The following is a 21,707-nucleotide window of genomic DNA, read 5'->3' as shown; positions in this document are numbered from 1 at the left end:
TCACAGGTGGCGTGGAAACGTGTGTATATTATGGAGAACACAACTTTTTCAACATTTTAAATCGCTATATTTCAGAAATGGTGATTCTTAGGGAAAAAAGTGTAAAAACAATTTTTATACATAATTTCATGATCTACAAGTTTTGTGTCACCTATTTTTATGATAAAAAAAATGCAAAAAACCCATATTTGCGAACTTTGACCTTGAATAAATTTTTTTGCAGATGTGCGATCGATGGGGACTTTTCACATTTCATTTGTAATGGTGTTCCCAACATTCGTCCCAATTTTCAGCTTTATGCGAATTATTGTAACCTTGAATGTCTATTTTCACCGGGCTATAATTCAAATAGTTCCGTTATTTTTTGAACAGACCTCGTATGTCGTTACAAAACATCTTCGAGGATTTTTGTAAAAAACCTTTCCATTTATATTTAAATTAGTTTATTCCATACTTTTGACACGCACGCTATAGATATTAGGCAATACGAATTCTATTTCTTGGATTTTATTTTCGTAAAATCAACCTAAAACAATTTACATATAAAAATAAAAACAAAAAATTATAAAATTTTGTTTAGTACTTCTTACATGAAAGATGCAAGATATTAAGAACAAAAGGTTTGTTCGTTAGTGTTGCATGAATTAAAACAATGGATTCTATAAATTAGACGATTTTGACAGATGATACAATTAAGCAGTAATAAGAACAGTTTAAAGTACAAACGAACAGACGCTAACTAAATAGTGATATTATTTATTATACCTTAACCTCCGTACCTCTACCAAGAAATTTTTATCACCTTTAAATGCAAATTAATGAATAAACCTAAAGTACAGAAGATCCTAACTACACAGAAGCGACATGTGCTAAAATCGCCATGGAAATATGTTGTTTTTCCGCCAAGTAACCAAGCTTATTTAGGAAATCGATAATTCAATCCAACCTCACTTTTGTGCATTTACTACTATTTACTATTTATTATTAGTGTTTATTTATTCTAGACTTAGTGTGAGTGATTAATGTTAGTAACTATTTAAACAGACATAATATTTGTGATGTATCGTCGAGGGGATTATTATTGTATTTGTCGAGGGTGCCCATCCAAAACAGGTAGAGGACTAAGCTTCTTTCTATTCCCGAAGACTCGAGCAGGTAGTGTAGTAATTAGCTATGTATTACAAAATTTGAAATATATTGAATGTATACTAGAATTATTAAGTATATGTTTTGATAATTAATAAAAATCTAAATTTATGTACATTATGTACCTACCTAAATAATATCGAATGAAATAAACTAAACGATTTTCTTTTAGAGCTTCAGCATGGTTGAGAGCGTGCAACAGAGAGGATCTTCTCGAGAAAAATCCAGAGACACAAAATTATCAACTTTGCGAGCTACATTTTGAACAAAAATATTTGTTCAAAGGTGGAAATGGTCCGCAAGTAAGGGCCCATAGAGAAATACTGGATTCTTTACTTTTAAGATTTTTTAATAATAAAAGCTCGTTACTTAAAAGCTTTACATTACTCGTAAAAAAGTTACGCTCACATTTACGTCAGACACATGACTTTGGTGACCTCTAGAAAATACATCGAAATAAATAACAGATGATCTCTCGTACCAAAAACATTTACCCTAAAATTTTTACATTCTTATCAATAACATAATTATTACCAAAATTAAATTTTTAACTTCGACACCCTGTATCTTTTTTATTATCAACATTTTATAAAGAAATGTTGGCTCCAATCGTAATATTTTGAAGTAAAGAATTTAGTATTTCTCTATGGGCCATTACTTATGAATAGTAAATAATATTGTGTATTTAAATATTAAAAATAAATATTTTTTTGTGGTATTTGGATTTATTTATAACTATATTCCATCTACACGAAATTTTTAATTATACTAGTAACAGACGTGTATCATGTGTAAATCAAATTGCTTTTTTTTTTAATTAAGCATAAAATCATGCCTTACATCGACAACCAATGTATTTTAATTTATGTCCAACTGATTGTTTTATGCCACAAGCTATTGAAAATTGTACTGGAATTATGGATTATATTATTCATTCATATAAAAATTTAAAGGCTTAATATCTCAAAGTATATTTTATAGACTGTTTTTTCAGTATATCTCTGATAACCTTTCTCTCAGTGTAACATGTTGTTCACCACCGTTCAAGGTCGAATATTTTCACCACGCTTCTGTGTAGTTAGGATATTCTGTGCCTAAAGCATGAGACTATTACTAGTAATAGTGTCATCATTGTATAAGTAAATATATTTACTTATACAATGGTATCATGAACCTAAAGTATCACCCAATACCCACCAGATAACGCCTCGACTTTCAAGGCGAAACCAACAGATGGCGGTTTATATTTTATCGAAATACAGGGTACAAAAATTAATTAAAACAAAAAAGAGGTCCCAACTTTTGAATTATATTCTTTCCTTGTTATTGAAAAACATTTTCCATTAAGCAACTTATTTTTTACACTTTTTGCAGTGTTGAAAAATTTGAAGCGCCAGATGCAGACACCACGTCAAGAGCGCCGCCTTCAGTAGCGTGAAGAAATTACAATTCATATCAAAATCATTTAACATGTATTCAAATTCACTAGACGCCTGGTAAGAGTTTAGCCTCTTTATATTTTATTATTACTACTATAATGTACAATAAAATAAAAAGTAATATTTACTTGCTTCTATATTGCACTGTCTTCTTGAAACGAATTATAACTGCGACTCGACGAATAACTAAAAAACGACCCACAACAAATTAAAGGCAAAAACAGTCGTCCACGCCTATTTAATTCAAAGGTAGGTAGTTAAGAATTAATCCAACCGAGACTAATAAAATAGATATGATGCAATTCATCGCATCATAACTACCAGCCAACTTGTTCTGTACTGAGTAATTCCTATATTTATTTCCATTTATCGCCCAGTCAACCTTCACAAATATATCGAAAATCATTATATCGAAAGGTGTAGCTGGTACGAAATGTATACATTAATGTTTTATCAATTAATGGATTGTATACGGCTTTTTCTAGTGCCTTGTAATGCATAAATATAGATTAACGCAGAGGCGGCACGTTGGGTGCTTAATATTAAAAATAGATTTAAAAAAAACACCATTGCTACATTTTATTATGGCTCTTGCAGAAAATATACATAGTTTTACATAAGTTTACTCATGTTAAGTGTATAAGAGTAATGCATTACAATTAACTCTATAGAATGCTATTTCATTTCAGCCGCAGAATTATAATACAATACTCTCCTTTGTACATTATAAAAGTTGTAATAGTAAGTAGATAATTGTTAAATATTATTGGTTCATGTATAAAAATAAAATAAATGTTTGGGCAAGATGTTCGGAATAAACTTGTATAACGTAACACCAGATTTCGTGACTCAAAATAAGTCAATTTAGACTGACTTACCTATATAGAAAAGGGTTTTGTGAACACGCCTTTTGTGATGTACATAAAATCCTCTCAACATAACACTAAACAATTTTTTTTTCAAATTGCTTTAAAACGATGTGAGCTAGATACTTCTTAATTTACATATTTATATTTTTTATTTTATGAGTAGTAGTATATTACTAGAATACAGGGTGTCCCAGAATATGTGGGCAATCTCTCGGATTTATACAGGGAACGTTAAAATAACATGACAAGTTCCTATAAAAAATTTTCCTAGAGGGCCCCCCCCTACGAAGATCCATGCCCCTAAAAGACACCCCTGGAAATTTATTTTTTTATAACTTTTAAAATACTTTGTATAATTTAATTATTTTTAAGAAAAAACAAAGGAAATTAAAGTGGCACTTTTTAGACTGGAACAGAAAGAATGCAAATTTCATCGGTTTCATCTTTACGGATGTAATAAAAATCCCAAAAATAGTTTTTCGAAATAATTCATTTTATCAATATCAGTGCCTTTTCTTTAGTTTAAGGTTCAAGCTATCTAAAAATATTATTTTTGTGCCTTTATCGTAAAGGGTGTTAAAAAAAATGTGCATTACTGTGCTGTAGCTAGTCCGTCCCTGGCAAACCAAATAAGCCTTATTGTTTTCATGGGTCAATTTTTAAGGAGTCTTATCTGTTGTCCATCGTATTAAAAAATAATTAAAATCCACAAAGTATTTTAAAAGATTTAAAAAAAATCGATTTTCACGGGCGTCCTTTAGAGGTCTGTATCTCTAGGGAAATTTTTTATAGGGACTTGTCATGTTACTTAAACCTTTTTAAAGTTGTATGAAAAATTATTGTTTTTGGAGTGCCACACCGATTGAGCTAGGGCTTTTTCAATGGTCGTTGACTTTTGTTTATAGATTTCGTCTAAATTAATTTATATTGTACCAAGGAATCTCTGGTTTTACATAATTTTTAAATTATAAGAACATAGTTTACTTAAATATATCTGGTAAGAATATCAAAATGAATTCTAAATATATTTTAAATCTGCAAGATGCAGCACATCTGTTGTATTCTATCATCTTGACACAAAATAGAAATTATTTTTTTGTTTCAGAAATTATTTTCTCTTAAAAAGTTGATTTGAAGCCAAAAAGCCCTAGAAAATTTATTAACTTAAATGCTGCTTGAGATACATAAAAATTCAAAAAATGTTGTTTGTCTTTTTTACTAGTTTCGTCTTCAATAGTATTGCTTCTGGAAATTTTCTAGGATCATTTAAAAAAAAAATTTTTCATAATAAATTATAAAACAATGTGCCCCTTTGAAAAATGGACGACTATGTGTTCTAAAAATTAGGTCAACATTTATTTCGTTACTGTTTATTTTAATTATTAGACAATGTAATGTCGTCATATTAAATAAATTTAGTTTTGGGTTATTAAAAAAATATAATGTATATTTTCTTAAAAAAAAATACAAGGGGTATGTTCTATAACCATCGTGCTGGTGTACATTTTTATGGTGCTATAATAAATAGTTTTAAGTGCATTATAAGTGACACCCTACCTGGTATTTTCGGAGACTCCTCCGTCCTCTTCCCCGTCGACCTCATTAGGGTGGCAGGATGACTGTGGAACCGCTCTGGCTGATCGGGCCTACCGCAAGTCGAACAGGGTTCTGGGAGTTTGGTCGATTTGATGAGCTCACTTTTAAGGTTCATCACTTTCCCGTTCGCCACACCACATTTGCGCGGCACTTTAAGCGTTTTATTGTTGTTCGCGTCACTAATCGTAGCCGGCCTTAAGAGCCCACCTTTCTTAGAGGCTGTCTTGATCTTATTGTTGATCTTGTCGTTCTTTATCTTCCTCGCGCTCTGCACGCTGGTGCTCTCCTCATCCTCAAAACTGTCCTCCGCATCCGAGATCTTCTTTTTTTTGTTCTTGTGTTTCTCTGGAGGCGGTAAACTCAGAGGTCTGTTCACTTTGAGCACGTTCTTGTTTTTGATTATCAAAGGCACTCTGCATAAGTTTGAAATGTTAAGAAACTCTTTTCGTATCTTGCTCATGTCTATTTTGCCTACGAGGCTGATGTCCAGGATCATAGGCTTTTCCAAGGTGGCCGTCAGAGGTCTGGGTTGTTCCTCTGTCTTTTTGTTCTTTTTTTCTCGTTTTGGGGTCCAGGTTTTGGTAAACAGTTTCAGTCCCGTGTTCTTGTTTGTCATGGTGAAGAGGTCTTCCTGGCTCTTGTCTATCGAGTCTTTCTCTATCGTGGGTAGCACCAAAAATGGCTTACACCTCCTCCTAAAAATCTTCTTGTCCACCTTCAACTTCATAAATTCTACATTCTTCTTGCGAATATATATTTATTTGTTTCGTTTTCACTCCTTAAAGGTCAATGGGTGTGCTGCAAAAGAAGTCAAATATTTAATTCCTCTATTAGTCATTGCATATGTAGTTTTCTTTCATCTACAGTAAATTGCACACATGGGAGAAAAGTGTAATTAATGCACCTGCGGACAAAACTTGGTGGACGTAAAAAGTGTAAATATAAGCAATTAAAGAAACTAAAATATAACGTAAGCATATACAGGGTGTTTCAGGATTAAACTTTGAGGACGTATTCCTCATCTGAAAATAAGTCGCTGGAAATGCTTTGCTTTCGAAGTACATGATGTTAAGAATTCCAAAAAAATAATGATATTTTTCATTATCTTGAAAGAGAATAGAGATATTTAAGTAAAACTAGTTGTGACTTTGTCTCAGTAATAAGTATTACTAGCTATCAGTGGAGGAGATAGAAATAGGCGCTTCAATTAATTCGGCAAATAAAGTAGTAAATATAATAGTAGCAAATAAGCAAAAAATGAGAACTGGTACCATTTTTTATGTAATATTTTATCTTGGACAAAAAATCGACATATCAAAGCTTGTCGACATAATCCTGAAACACCCTGTATAGCTGCTCTTTTTCTTCCATTGTTTACATTTTCTACATCAACTAATGTCTTTGCAAATAAATGTGTACAATTTTATACGTAGAGTCTAATGCGAGTGAAAAAAAAATACGTTCCCTGAACATTTTCCATATCATTTTTATTTTCCAAAAATTAAAAATGAAATAACGTCAAAAAATTTAATAAAGACAAAAACAGTTTTTACCCCTTACATTCAACAAAATTATTTTTAATCATAAAATTAGTAAATTGAGAAGAAATTAGTCCTTTTTTCAACTTCTCAAACTTGAGATGGCATATACAGGTGGCCGAAAATTAAAAAATAATTTTAGACAAGGGAAAAGTACAATTCATTTTTATTTTCAAGAAAAATGTAATGGGAAAATGTTACTTGGAATTGAACATTAAGTCTAAGTTTAGATTCGCAACGTTCTTATTTTTTTTTGTCCATTTAGATTCTCTACAAATAGGTAACTTTTTTATTATCAATTTGACAAAAAAGGGATATCTATATATTATTTATAAAAAGTTCTGCTTTTTGAAAAATTGGTATTAAATTTTTCACATTTGATATAGCATATAGAGGGTGGCCAAAATTGAAAAATCAAGCTTATTGTTAGAACGAGACTGTTTTCCGGCAATATTGAAACAAGATATTTTTCAAGCTTCGCCATCTGGTCACTGATTAGTTACAGCAAGAAGACCTTTGGATGAATAGATTCCCTTCGCAATTAAATTACATTCAATAATAATAATTATTCAAGAATGTTTCTTTTTCAAAAATACAAAACAATTTCAATAGTAAACATTACATGAAAATAATTTAGATGCACTTTTTCGTCACTGCATATTACCCTCCATATATCCACCTTCCCTTTCCATACAAGTGGCCGTTCTTGTGGAAAATTCTTCTAAAACATTTCTAATAATGACAGGAGTTACTGTATCTTCTATTGTCTCCCTGATTACACTCTCCAAATGGTCAATATTTTGAAAAGCCCCTTGCAGGTATACCTTTTAAATAGCCTCATAAAAACTAATGAAGAGGGGTCAGATCCGGATGACTTAGCGGGCCAGAAAATGTGAGAATATCAATTATTTTTCCATTAAAAAGATTACGTAGATATTGCCTTACATCTCTTGTACTGTGGCATGGCGCACCATCTTATTACTACCGCGATTGTCGTCTGTGATGTATGGGAAATTCATGAATAAAATCATATAAAAAAGTATTTAAAAAATTTAGATAACGATCACTATTTAATGTTTCACGAAAAAAGAATGGTCCAATTATTCTATCTTTATAAATCCCACACCACACGTTTGTTTTAAATGAGTACTGATCACGAGTCGGAACAGTAAAATTAGGATTAACATCAATGACAATATTGAGAACTCACTGTCCCCTTGGAACTGAACTTCGTCGAAAAAATAATATTTCTGGCCAAAAAAGGATCATTTTCTAACTCTCCTTGTACCAAAGAACTAAAATCGAATCATCGATCAGAATCGCCTGGCCTCAAGGTGTATACCTACATATAAATTTAGGTTTGTAAGGCCGAAATGTGTTCAATTTTAATATTTTTGAAATAGGGTTGTTGACAAAATTTCAAAAAGTAGATAATATAATTCTACACGTACTAATTAGTGTGTATGCACAATTAGAGATTGAGAAATGCGTTGGAACAGTTTTAAAATAATTATTTAAAACTGATTTTTTTATATTTCAAAACAGCTGTGACGTCATAAGGGGTACTTTGTAGTGAAATTATGTGTAGATGATTGCGTAAAGGAAAAAAATTGGAGGAAGAAGATTCTCTGTCAACACTGTCAGTAGTGTTAATCTGTCAGTGACATTGTCTCATAAAATATTTTCAAGTCTACGAGTTATTTTCCTTAATCTTCGAATTCCTTTATTAAGTAAAATTATTATTTAGTAATAATCATTTAATATATTCCTTCCCTTAGAATTAAAGCAGAATTTGTGAAACGGGATTTGTGAAAGTTACTTCGCAAATTTTACCGAAAATTGATATTTTTATGATCATGAATCGAATTTTTAAAAAGAGACAACCTTTTTAGTATTGGCGAAATCAGAGGTATAAAAGCAGTCAGGTAAGGATTAACATATTTTATTAATTATTTTATTGTGTTTTTTAATAATATAGACTGCTGTGCTGTCACTAGTGTCACTACTGTCACTTTTGTTCAATGAACAGAAAACAGGGCAACAGGGTTTGATGGACAATTTTGATATATTTTCTTCTTCTTCAAAATTATGCAATAGGATCGCTACTAGCTTCTTGTTCAATTGCCTCTTATGACGTCAGACTAGTTTTTAAGTAACACAAACATTCATAAATGATTTCTACCACTAATTTGTCATATATTTAAAATTTTACTATACAGGCAGGTTCTTTTATATAAAATCTTTGTATCAACAACAATTTGTATATGGTTTGTTTTTATAGTCAACAACCCTATTCTCTTACTCACATAATTTGGTAATGTTGTTGAGATGCGGAGGTCCTAAAAATTCTCTCCGCAAAAGATCAGATTTTGTTTCAATATTGCCCGAAAATAAAATCTCATATTCACGTTCTATAAACTTGATTATGCATGTTCAGCCACCCTGTATATACTATCAAATGTGAAAATTTTAATACTATGTTTTCAAAAAACAGAACTTTTTTAAATAATATATTTTTTTCGTTAAATTGATAATAAAAAAGTTACCTATTTATAGAGAACTTAAATGGACAAAAAAACAGAAGGACGTTAGGAATCTAAACTTAGACTTAATTTTTAATTCCAAGTAACATTTTCCCATAACATTTTTCTATAAAATAAAAATTAATTGTACTTCTCCCTAGTCAAATTTCATTTTTTTTTAATTTTCGGCCACGCTGTACATGCTATCTCAAGTTTGAGAAGTTTAATACCATTTTTTCAAAAAGCAGAAGTTTTTATAAAGAATACCAATTTTTTTGTAAAATTGATAATAAAAAAGTTACCCATTTGTAGAGAACTTAAAGGGACACACTGTATACAGGGTGTTCACTAAACAATGGGTTATACTTTAAAGCTAGCTTCCTTAGATGAAGATAAGGTGGTCTAGTAAACACCCTGTATAATATTCATATTAAGTAAAGAGTATTTAGGTAGTTGTTAAAAAAAACGAATGAACTAAATAGGCCGAATGATCCATAAATTAAGATAATGCATAACAGTGCTCAAATTTTTGCTAAGCTGAAGGTTGTGTCATAATAACAGAGGCAGTGATAATTACATTTTGCAACATTTCATTTTTCACACGTTTGAATAATAATGTATTGTATAAAAACAGAGTTGTGGAAAATTTGATATATGAATTATAAGTGTACGTTCGAACTTTCATTTCAGTTTGTTAATGGCTTCAATAATATGTTCTAGAAGTCATTTAATTCGGTGAATATTAATATGAGGTTTGATCAAAGAGTAACGGGACCTTTCAAATTGCACGTGTTGACAGGAAGAAAACTTCAAGGTCACGAGAGACAACTCGTGGATTTTGCACCACGACAACGCACTGGCGCATACCGATTCGCTTTTCCAACAGTTCTTGGCCAAACACAACACGGTTGTGATGCCGTAACTACCTTATTCTTCGGACATGACTCTGTGACTTTTTCTACGTCTCAAACTGAAAAGGCTAGTCAAAAGCCAACGTATTTCGACAATAGAAGAGATAAAGGCAAAATCACAAACTGTGTTCAAGACGATACCTAAACAAGCGTTCCATCAGAGTTTCTCAAACTGGAAAATACGTTGACATAAGTGTATACCACATGGGATTTTGAAGGGGATGGAATAAAAAGATTAAATATTTATTTACTTTTTGAGAAAATTTACAATTCCCGTTACTTTTTGATCAAACCTCTTCCTTTTGTTAACGTATTTGCAATAATCAGTTAAGTAACCCTAGAAGGCTTAGAGTCAATTAAGGGCTAAACTAAAATGTTTCCATAGCGAATTATAGATGGCGTTGAAGTCAAACGAACTGTTTCCTTCACGGGAACTTTGGAAAGTAGTTTATTTGCATTACCATTAAATTTTAAACAAATTACTTTATGAATATGTTTTTCAAATTCAATACTTTAAATGCTCACAAATGTATTGGATTACCTACTACAATATACAGGGTGGGCCATTAGTCTAAGAAAGTAAAATAACTCCCTTGTTACTCATAATACAGAAAAAAAGTTTATATATAAGTTATACAGAATCAAGAAACGTAAACTACAAAATTAATTTGATACATACAGGATAATGAATAAAAACGGGACACGCCAAATATTACATTTTTTAAATGGATCACAATGTATATTTTTACAGATATGGATTTCCGAGACAATTTTATGTATGGCAATATAAACAGTTTATCATTTTAGTGCGGGGTTGCCAAGTTATGTAGAAAATTCTTCGAATTTTGGAAAAAACATGACCCCGAAGAAGTTGTATTAACTTTCAGCTACTAACACTTGGAACAAAATAATTAGACAGAGCTATAGGCAAATGTTAGACAAAGGTTCCTATATTAGCTAATATCGATATTTTATACAGGGCATTTTTTAAAATACGATCACGTTTAGAAAGTTTAAACTTGATTTTCTAAAATTTTTCAAATGGAACACCCTGTATTTTATTGTTCTATTTTATTCACATATACTTCAACTTTTATTATATATCTAAAATTGTTAGTTTTTAAGCTATAGCAACAATTTAATTTTTATTATTTTATAGAATACCACAAATAAATTTTAACTAATAAAATTAACTCAAAATGGAATGATAAATTATGAACTGACGAGTTGACACAATGTGACAGTTTTTCCAAAGCCATTTCGTCGCCCGAAAATAATAAAAATTGAGTTTTTCCAGAAATGTTGCTATTTCTTAAAAACTAATAATTTTAGATATAGAACATGCTTAATAAAAGTTGAAGTGGATTGATATGTGAATAAAATAGAAGAATAAAATACAGGGTGTTCCATTTGAAAAATTTTAGAAAATCAAATTTGAACTTTCTTAAAATGATCGTATTATAAAAAATGTCCCGTATAAAATATCGGTATTAGCTAACATAGGAGTCTTTGCCTAACATTTGCCTATAACTCTGTCAAATATTTTTGCTCCAAGTGTTAGTAGTTGAAAGTTAATACAACTTCATCGACGTCTTGTTCTTTCCAAAATTCGAAGAATTTTCTACATAACTTGGCAACCCCGGACTAAAATGTTAAACTGTTTATTTTGCCGTATACAGAATTTTCTCAGAAATCCATATGTTTAAAAATATACAGGGTGCCCATTTAATAAATGTAATATTTGGCGTGTCCCGTTTTTACTCATCGCCCTGTGTGTTTGAAATTAATTTTGCCCTTTAGGTTTTTTGATTCTGTACAACATTTATATAAACTTTTTTTCTGTATTACGAATAACAAGGGAGTTATTTTACTTTCTCACACTAATGATCCACCCTGTATATTTTTTAGGAATTTTAATTTAATAATAAGAACACCTTGTGCTCTCGAAAAACTCCACTTGGACTTGTTAATTAACTTTATCAAGGGGCTCTATCAACTGGCTGTTAAATAATCAAAAAATATCTTTTCGTTATTGCGTTATGGGGTCGGAATGTTTTATGTGAATTACCCCGTATAGCTTTATAAATATGTATGTTCGAAATCTATTTACACAATACTGTTTCAATTCTCGAATCCACAGATACGTTAAATTACCATGATTTAGAAAATATCGCTCATACAATTCAAACATTATCGATTTCAAATTAAATTGATTTAAAAATCACGGGACATTGCCTATACAAGGTATTTGTAAATAAGTGCGACATATTTTAGGGGGTGGTTGCCGAAGTTATTTTGTGAAAAACAGTTCACATAAACGTAGGTCGAAGTATGCTTCGTTTCCGAGATCCGTTTCCGTGTTTAAATTTAAATTTTTTATTAATTTTTATTAATTATTTCAGAGTTTTGAAGATATTGACTCGAAATTTGAATACAGCCTTGAAGGATATATGTGCATTTTTTGTGGTGATACGAATATTTCTACTCGCACCTTTAAATAAAAGATTAACAAAACCTTAATAACCTTAATAAAATATGTTTTATTTTTTTCCTCAAAAACGGTGCATCGTACGAAAAAAATTGAAGAGGCCAATTTCATTCAGAATTGATGGCGGATTTCTAAAAAAGTATCAAAACGGAAAAAAGTTAGTGGCGTGCCATTTCTTTTTTATTAAAAAATGTTGCACGCCACTGGTGGCACATTTATCCCTCCAAAGCGCTTTTCAAATTTCGAGTCAATATCTTTAAAACTCTGAAATAATTAATAAAAATAAATAAATAATTAAAATTGAAACACTGTATCTCGGAAACGAAGCATATTTTGACCTAAGTTTATATGAACTTTTTTTCACAAAATAACTTCGGCAACCACCCCTAGCCGGGTGTCTTGGCCGGTGGATTTCGATCTACCGAGGTAAGCATCACGGATGCAGGCTGAAATTTGGATGGGTGACCTAACGCAGGCTCGGGAACGTGGCTGTGGCAGCCTACCAGAGACCTGGGTCGCTCAACATTTGCCGCATGCGTGTGGTCCCCGATAAATGGTAATGAGAACAGAGCAAAGAAAATCTCTGTAACTCAAGACCATGCTATCATAAGCTGCACGAGACTTTACCACCAAGCCACTCGTGTAGTAAATAGGATGGTTTGAAGAAAAGTACTCGAGTAATGAAGGAGAGTGTACAAAGGCCCTAATAAGGCCTAAGTGCCGCGGTGGAAAAACAATTCCACCATTCTCCGACATACATACATAATACATACATACCCCCTAAAATATTGCGCACTTATTTACAAACACCCTGTATAAGGCAAATTTAAAACATATCCACCAGTGTATACAGGGTTGCAACTTTTTAATTATCCTATACAGGTGTCTTTCTTATTTTGGGAGTTACAAAATTTCAGGACAAAAATAAATGTGTAGCCTGATATTAAATGATGTGAGGAATAGATTCTTGCTGTCTGTATTAACGTAGGTATCTCTAAAATGTATACTGAGCAGTACTTAACTTTTGTTTTTCTTATGGATGCTATATTGAATTTTTGCCTCATTAGAAGAAAGAGAAATTCTCTTTACAACGATTTATGAGGTTTTCATAAGTAACCAGGATATTGAATATAAATATAATTTTAATAAAAAAAGTGAAGTAGAGATGTTTTAAAATCTTATGAGCTTTGACCTTCATATGCGCAGAAACATAATTCCGACCGTCGCCTAAATTATTCTACGTCCTAAAAACATTACACCTATTATTCACAGTCTCCCTCGAGCTCTAGCGTAAACAACCCTTTGATCCGATTACAAATATCATAATAAAATGCCCTATTCTTTATTATTTTAATTTAAACAATAAAAATATATAACGAACGTTCGCCAGTTGACTTTATTGATGCCCGAGCGCCTTAGTTTATTTCTAGTTTTAATGAGGCACGTGGTCTAATTCTGAGTCAATGTTTTCACAACGTGCTTATTAGAAGAATTATGGGGATATGCCACGCCTTTCGCGCATTTCGCGGCTCATGAGATATTAAAAGATCTCTACCATCTGAAGCATTTGAATTTTTTCTATAAATTAATTTAATATTTCTTATATTTAATAGGTACGTTTTGACGTAACAACAAGAGCGACGAACAGAACAAGGTAGATAAAGCAATAAATGGCAAATTTAAATTTTATCACAAATGTTCGAAATGCATACCATTACGTGGTGGTCAAGGTACTTAGCCGCCCAGACGTCGTGATTTGACATCATGAATTTTATAGTTACGTTTAGAATCAGCTATACACAAGGCAAAACGACAATGAAGAAGAATTGAAAATAAATATTTCAAGAGTGATAAATTCCATACCTCTTGATAGTCCATGGCATTTAGATCAAAATTGACCGGAATAGCGGAAATTTTTAGGTGAAGCAGATATCGAGATGCGGTTTTCTGCATTGTGTTCAGGAAGGTCCCAGGAAAAAAGTCTATATCGTCTGGTTAAGCCATTTTTTGAAAAATGCCTTCTGGGCCGGAAAATGCATTTTCCAATTGCACCATTACCACGGGGACCGGCGCGAACAGAAATATTCTGTATCGACTGAAGAGAGAGACCGAAAAATTTAAGTTTATAATGAATAATTCAACATTAATAAAAACTCCTATTTGTTATTTGAATAAAGTATTATTCTCATAATTTGTGATTTTTCACTTTCCCCTTTACCATTTCCCACAGAGCCACCCCCGATCGCCCCCGGGGAAGTCTAATGCCATAATTGAATTCGACATCCCCGAAAACCACTGAGTAACGATTTCCGAGCGATTTTTCCGAGTTTCCAGTCGTTCCTATAAAGGTGCAAGTAATGGTGCAATTGGAAAATGCATTTTCCGGCCCAGAAGGCATTTTTCAAAAAATGGCTTAACCAGACGATATAGACTTTTTTCCTGGGACCTTCCTGAACACAATGCAGAAAACCGCATCTCGATATCTGCTTCACCTAAAAATTTCCGCTATTTTTCCTAACTTCCCTGGACTATGACATGATTCAATCTACTATTCAGAGTAATATGTATGAACGAGTGCAGAAGTGTTTAAATAATAATGGTATGCACTTCGAATATTTATAATCAAATTTAAATTTACCATTTATTGCTTTATTTACGTTGTTTTTTTCGTTGCTCTTGTTACTGTTATGTAAATATTAAAGATAAGAAATATTAAATTATTTGACTTTTTTATTAAAATTATAATTATATTCAGTATCCTGTTTATTTATTTATGTAAACCCCATAAATTATCATCTGAACAAGAAAATATAATTCGTGCATTGAAAATTATACAGGGTGTTTGGAAAGTTCATAGAAAATTTAAGGAGGTGAACATAGAGCCAAAAATAGTAAAAGAAAGTTCCTATCCACATTGGTCCTCCAGAGCACCGTTAGTGAGATATGGCCCTCGAAAAGGATCTTATCATTTAAGTATTTTTTAAAATAACTTTCTTTCTGATTAAGATAATGGAATGAAAATTGTAGGTAATAATCATACCATAAGGGTCTTTAACTATCGTAAGTTTCATCAAAATCGGTTATAAATAAGGATAGTTAACTACCCTTAACAGAAATATTTTTTTTGTTCCTTTGAATTCTCAAGTAAATAATATTATTTTTTTAATGAACTAGACTTTTTTGAAGAAAAAATGTCTATTTTTTTTTTTCGAATTCTGCGTGGTTTAGTCATAAATAATTATTTTTTAAATAATGTATGGCTCAGAACAGTAACAATAACTTTTAACATTTTCACATATCTTTCATGGTGACAGTTTCGTTGAAATGATACTAATGATTGTCACTTTTCCGTGCTATCGTTTAAATTCTTACGTTTGTTTAACTTCTTAGTTGTGATCTTTGTGCATGACTTTGCACTTCATTCGATTTTTTTACAACCATGAATCATCATAAGCAGACGCTCTTCTTACACTCACAGGAGTACGTTAAAATCCTAAAATTACTTCGTCTAAATCAGGGATGCACATACCGCGGCCCGCGGGCCGCATGCGGCCCGCTGTCTATGTTTATGCGGGCCGCTAACGAATTTTAAAAGTATTCTACTCGCCGCGCTCCGGTCCAAGCATATTATTACGAGACTAGAAATCTGTCGCATCAACTAGATTACCGTCTGGCAAATGAAAATTTGGAAGCAATTATACGTGTGGCTACGAGTAATGTGGAGCCAAATATAAAAAAACTTGTTAGTTCAATGCAATGTCATGCATCAAAATAATGAAACATGAAATATTACATTGTATTGATTACATAATTATTACAACAAACATTTTTGAAGGTTATTTTATTTTTATCATTGTATTTCATACTATTTAAAAATAAAAAATTTTGTGTTAATAAATATTGTTTGTAGTGGCCCATCCTTGGCTTATATTTTTCCCGAGTGGCCCCTGTTCCCTATAAGTCTGTGCCATCCCTGGTCTAAATCATGCCTACGCCTCCTTGGATGGCCAAATTCACGATATCTTGGAGTTAGGGCTCCTGATTCCATCGTTCTTGCATGAATTTTCCCAAACAATCTTGCAGAGGTTGCCTTTTATCAGGGAAACGTTGCCCATACTCTTTTTGAGCCCCCTGACTATTTCCATTACAGAAACCATAAATAAAATACATATCGGCATATTCACGGTTAGTCAAAGCATGATGGTTCATGGTTGTAAAAAAATCGAATGAATTGCAAAGTCAAGCATAAAGATTACAACTAAGAAATGTATCAATCATTAGTATCATTACAACGAAACTGTCACCATGCCTACTATGTTCTGAGCCATACATTATTTAAAAAATAATTATTTCTGACTAAAGTACGCAGAATTCGAAAAAAAGTAAGGACATTTTTTCTTCAAAAAAGTCTAATTCATTAAAAAATAATATTATTTGCTTGATAATTCAAAGGAATAAAAAAAATTCTATCCTTATTTATAACTGATTTCGATTAAACTTATGATTAAGTTAAAGACCCTTATGGTATGATTATTACCTACCTATTTTCATTCCATTATCTTAATCAGAAAGAAAGTTATTTTAAAAAATATCCAAATGATAAGACCCCTTTGGAGGGCCATATCGCAGTAACGGTGCTCCGGAGGACCAATGTTTATAGGAACTATTTTTACTATTTTTGGCTGTACTTTCACCTCATTAAATTTTGTACCAACTTTTCCAAACACCAAATAAGTGTATCTAATTTTTGACAAATCTTCACACAAACGAGTAAAATTTCCCAACTAAACTTGTATTAGTGCAAATTTTGCTAAAAATTATAGATAATTTTCACTTCAATTTACTGATAATATGAAATAATTTCTATGTAAGTATAGTTATAAAAATATACTAAACCAAACAATCCTTTAAGATCATATTGTTTTTTTACTTTAACCACAATGAGACGAAAAATTTCTAGAAACAGGAACTTCGTATGTTTCATCATTACATATCCAGATACATCTTGTAAAGTTTGTGAACTTTTGATTTTTTAAAAATCTATTTCAAAAACTACTGAGTTACACAGTAGGTACATTAAAATTACTAATTACAAGTGACAAAAAAACAAAAAAAACATATTTTTGTTTCTTTAAACACATTGAAAGGCACTGACTGGTTAAGACAAAAAGATACTTTTTTGTAACTCACCTGTCATTACATTATACATAATACATTAATGAAGAAATCTGTGAAATATTTTAAACAGACTTAAATCTCGTTCAAAATAATGTTATTTAACTCGTGTAATATGTTTTCTAACACTCTTACCTAGAAAATGGCAAAATTTGTGCAAATGAAATTTTTAAATTTTTATAGAAATAAAAGAAATACTCTCTTTTAAATGTCATTTAAAACTAGTACCTACATAAATGTTATATTTTTTATAATGAAATTATTATTTTTACCCCTTGGATCCAACTTATTATTTAAGAATTGTAAATAAACAATAGTTCTATTTACAATACACTGCATTTGGGAAACAAGTTAGGCCCACCTTTTTCAGGAAACAAGGGACAGTCGGATTGTTTCGATACAAACACCGCACAAAAGCTTTTGCCAGACTGTCGCTCGCATTGTTTATGGTGTGCGGTCCGTCGAGCGGTGTGATTCCCACGCGCAAAAGCGAGACTTCAGACACCAGCCACTGGTGACTAATAACAAAATGACCCTATATAAGGAAAACTACTGCTTTTTTACGGTCGTGACGTAGTTTTTCTCCTACGCCTGCTGGCTTGGCCATGGGATCACAATCAATGGGGATCAAAAAACTGTCTCCTTTCTTGGTGCGTGGCACATATTTCATATTAAGCTGGCTACGCACCACATGTCATTTGCTAGGTAACTTGTTGTGATATACAGGGTGTCCCAGAATGGTTGGGGCATTGCTGGACCACAGGCTGGAATAGGTCAACTATATCATATAAAAGTTAGAAATTATGCTCGAGTCCCTCAGTTCGCTACAAAAAAAGTGTAATAGACATGGTCAATTTTAAAAACACGTTTTTTTTTTATTTACTTAAGGTGCGTACAGGCAGCAAATTTATCTTTAAGCTTCTACTTTATTTTTAAATTTAAGGTAATAAAGTTATCTTTCATACAGAACCTTGTAAAATATTATTTACGCTCGCGCAGTTAAAAATCGTTTACGGAATTTCAACATATAAAAAACAACGACTCAAATTGTCGTAGATTTTGATTGGCCGTTTGGATTTGCCTATCAACATTATCCCTCAGCATGTTAACAGAGTTATATATGCTCCAAGCAAAAATGGACTCCATTTTTTGCCTGCAGTGGCAGGAGGTTAGTTGCCTACTCGTCTGCAAAGGGATTTCCAAGATGCTTAGGCGTTTCCCCGTTCACGCCAACCACAACGGACGCTTGGGATAGATGACGTCGATGCTGTCGATCTTCCACCATTGATGAAGAAATTGCTTGGCCTTGGGATAATGGTCCACGCTCTATTTTGTGCCACTTGCAATATGCTTTAAGTTTATGAGTTTATTTGTTGAGCGTACTTTGAGCACTGGCCAGATTCCGAACACTGGTTATTAAACAGCATGGCTTCGCAAGGCAGTCTGATGTGTGTGGGAGAAGTGTAGCGCCAACGTATTGTAACCACTAGAAGGAACTTTGGATATATTTGTTTGCGAATGTACATAAATAAATCAGATCTTCAGGAGACACAAATTTCTATTGGTCAAATTAATATTCCCGCCTACGTCCGCATTTCGATGATTGTCGATGTGTGTTTAGTGTGGCATTTTCCTCTTATTTTTGTGTAGTTTTTATGTATGGACATTTATTTAGTGCTAAGACATGGTTAGAAAGTGTGTTATTTGTAGTTTTATTTAAAATGGGCGAGCAGCGGTCTTTTGACAGGTAAGTAAACAAGCAACATGGGCGGCGTTTGAGGGATGACATAAGGGTGTTTTACATTTAGTACTTAATTAGCAGTGATAAAATACTGACTAAATCATTATCTAAATTATTAAAAAGATATATTTTTTAATTGTTCAACTTATTTTTTCCTATTTCAGTTATATTATAAGTATATTATGAGTAATACCTGTATTTTTTAGATTTCCTAAGAATCTGGAACGGAGAAATTTGTGGAAGCTCTCCCTAGGTCATGTCAATATTACCGACAACATTTTTGTTTGTTCTGATCATTTTGCGATTAATGATTTTCTGACAAAGCCATCAGGTATAAAGTACTTGTGAGAGATAGTTATTCCAATAATAGCTTCTACTTATAGCAGGTAAAATAACTTTTATATTGATTAAAATATACAAGTAAAAAAGCCTTTACAGTTATCTAGTATCTCTTTACCTTTTTATTTAATTTTTATAGATCAGACAGTTCTAATAATGAAAATATTTCTCTAAATGATGTTCTTACGGAACAGTCATTGCACTTGCCTCAACAAAAACCAGAAAATATATCCACATGTTCATCGTCATCGACACTGAGTGCTCAATCAGGCTTGTTATCTACTACAAATAAGGCTACAGATCTTTCTGAAATATGTTTGAAATTTGGTGACGCCGTACCAAAACATTGATCAACATTAACTGCATCAGAAATAGGAATAGATTCACCCAATCGTAATAAAATTATAAACGTGAAGTAAGTTATAAAAATATAATTAACAAATTATATATCCTTTGTATAGTATCTACAACTAATACCCTATAATTTTGCTGTCTGCTTACATATCTAAAATTTTCTTTTATTCAGTACATTTTAAAAAATACCAAGAAAATTCTACCTGTTACCTATTTATATATTACCATTTTATTTTCTTAAACACTACCGTAAGTGTTTATATAAAATACATCTGGAATAGATAATTCATGATTTTTAGGAAAAGGCCTTATCCACGATATTTTGGAGAATGCCATACTTCTGACATGGATAGTCCAAAAAGAGCAAGAAAAAATTGGAGTATTTGTAAGAAAAAAATAAAAATGCAAACAATAAAGATCCGAAGTCTGCAGCAGGCAAAGAGTCGTCTAAAAGCCAGAATTTGTAGCCTTAATTCTTTTCTGAAATTTTTTAAAAAGGAATATGAATCAGCACCTGGAATATTAGGTGAAATCTGTCAAAGATCAATAAAATTACAATCTCGTAAAAAGTATTCACCTGAGCTTAGGTTGTTTGCCTTAACGTTAAGATTTTATTCAACAGATGCTTATAATTATGAAAGAAGAAGTTTTAACATGTCTTTGCCACATACAAAAACAATTTCTAAGTGGTACAGATCTATAGATGGTACACCTGGATTTACAAATGAAGCATTGGCTGCTTTAAAATGAAAGTAAGAGAAACAAACAGTGAAATTTTGGGCAATTTGGTATTTCACGAAACGTCTATAATGCAAAGTGTTGAGTGGAATGGGAAACGATTCACTGGATATGTTGATGTCGGCACTGAAGTATATGGGGATAATATTCCAAAAGCTACGGAAGCCCTTGTTTTTATGGTTGTAGCTATAAATTTAAATAGTCATTGGAAAATACCTGCTGGGTCCTTCTTGACAAACGGTTTAAGTGGTGGAGCAAAAGCTAATTTATTAAAAAAAAATTGTATAAAATTTTTAAGTGAATTAGGTATCAAAATAGATTCTGTTACAGATGGTGCTCCTTCAAATATCGAATTATGGCCATAAATGTTAATGATAATATTAATAAGTAGATAGATTGTAAGTTTGTAGTATTTTAGGTTATTTGTTGACTTATTACTGTTTAAAATTGGTGTTCTAATAAAAACTAGAAAAATAAAAAACATTTCGAAACATGGGTGAAAAAGTTGTTTTCCGCCCTGCGTCCTCCGATCTGCGTAGTAGGTCATCTACGATTATGTGTCGTCTATGGATTCCTATTGTTTTGGTGGGAACCGTGCCTTGTGGGGATCTTTTTGAATTTGGAAAAGAGAGTGAACTTCGAATTGCGTACTACGACTACGAGAAAATGTCGAATAGTTAATTTTTCCAACAGAACGAAGTAATTTTTACAACAATACTATGGCAAATTGACAATCATGCGCATGAACATTTCCGCTTTGTTTAAGAAACTTTAATTATAAATTAAATGTTAACCAAGTCTTAAAATAAAAGTAAAAAGTCACTGAGTCAACGGTTTCATTCTCTTACATA

General features: G+C 31.9%; 1 protein-coding gene and 1 long non-coding RNA gene across 3 annotated transcripts in view; one reads left to right on the top strand and one right to left on the bottom strand.

Annotated features, from left to right (window-relative positions):
• The window catches only part of LOC108913016 (zinc finger protein 474-like), a 129,713-nt gene extending 111,607 nt beyond the window's left edge, over window positions 1–18,106 (bottom strand). For both annotated transcript variants that reach the window (XM_018718469.1, XM_018718470.1), the window contains exons 1-2: window positions 18,046–18,106; window positions 5,012–5,848 (exon numbers count right to left, since the gene is read on the bottom strand). In XM_018718469.1, coding sequence (XP_018573985.1) covers window positions 5,012–5,777 — 766 coding nt within the window. In that variant the 5' untranslated portion in view covers window positions 5,778–5,848; window positions 18,046–18,106. The remainder of the gene's footprint in view (window positions 1–5,011; window positions 5,849–18,045) is intronic.
• Window positions 18,107–20,147: 2,041 nt separating this feature from the next.
• Window positions 20,148–20,479, top strand: LOC108913015. Its single transcript, XR_001964599.1, has 2 exons — window positions 20,148–20,179; window positions 20,418–20,479. It is a non-coding gene; the product is annotated as an uncharacterized LOC108913015 (long non-coding RNA).
• The last annotated feature ends 1,228 nt before the right edge of the window (window positions 20,480–21,707 follow it).

This window comes from Anoplophora glabripennis, unplaced genomic scaffold (assembly GCF_000390285.2).
Source record: "Anoplophora glabripennis isolate ALB-LARVAE unplaced genomic scaffold, Agla_2.0 scaffold907, whole genome shotgun sequence".
Classification (NCBI taxonomy): Eukaryota; Metazoa; Arthropoda; class Insecta; order Coleoptera; family Cerambycidae; genus Anoplophora; species Anoplophora glabripennis.
This window is presented reverse-complemented; position numbering and strand designations above follow the sequence as displayed.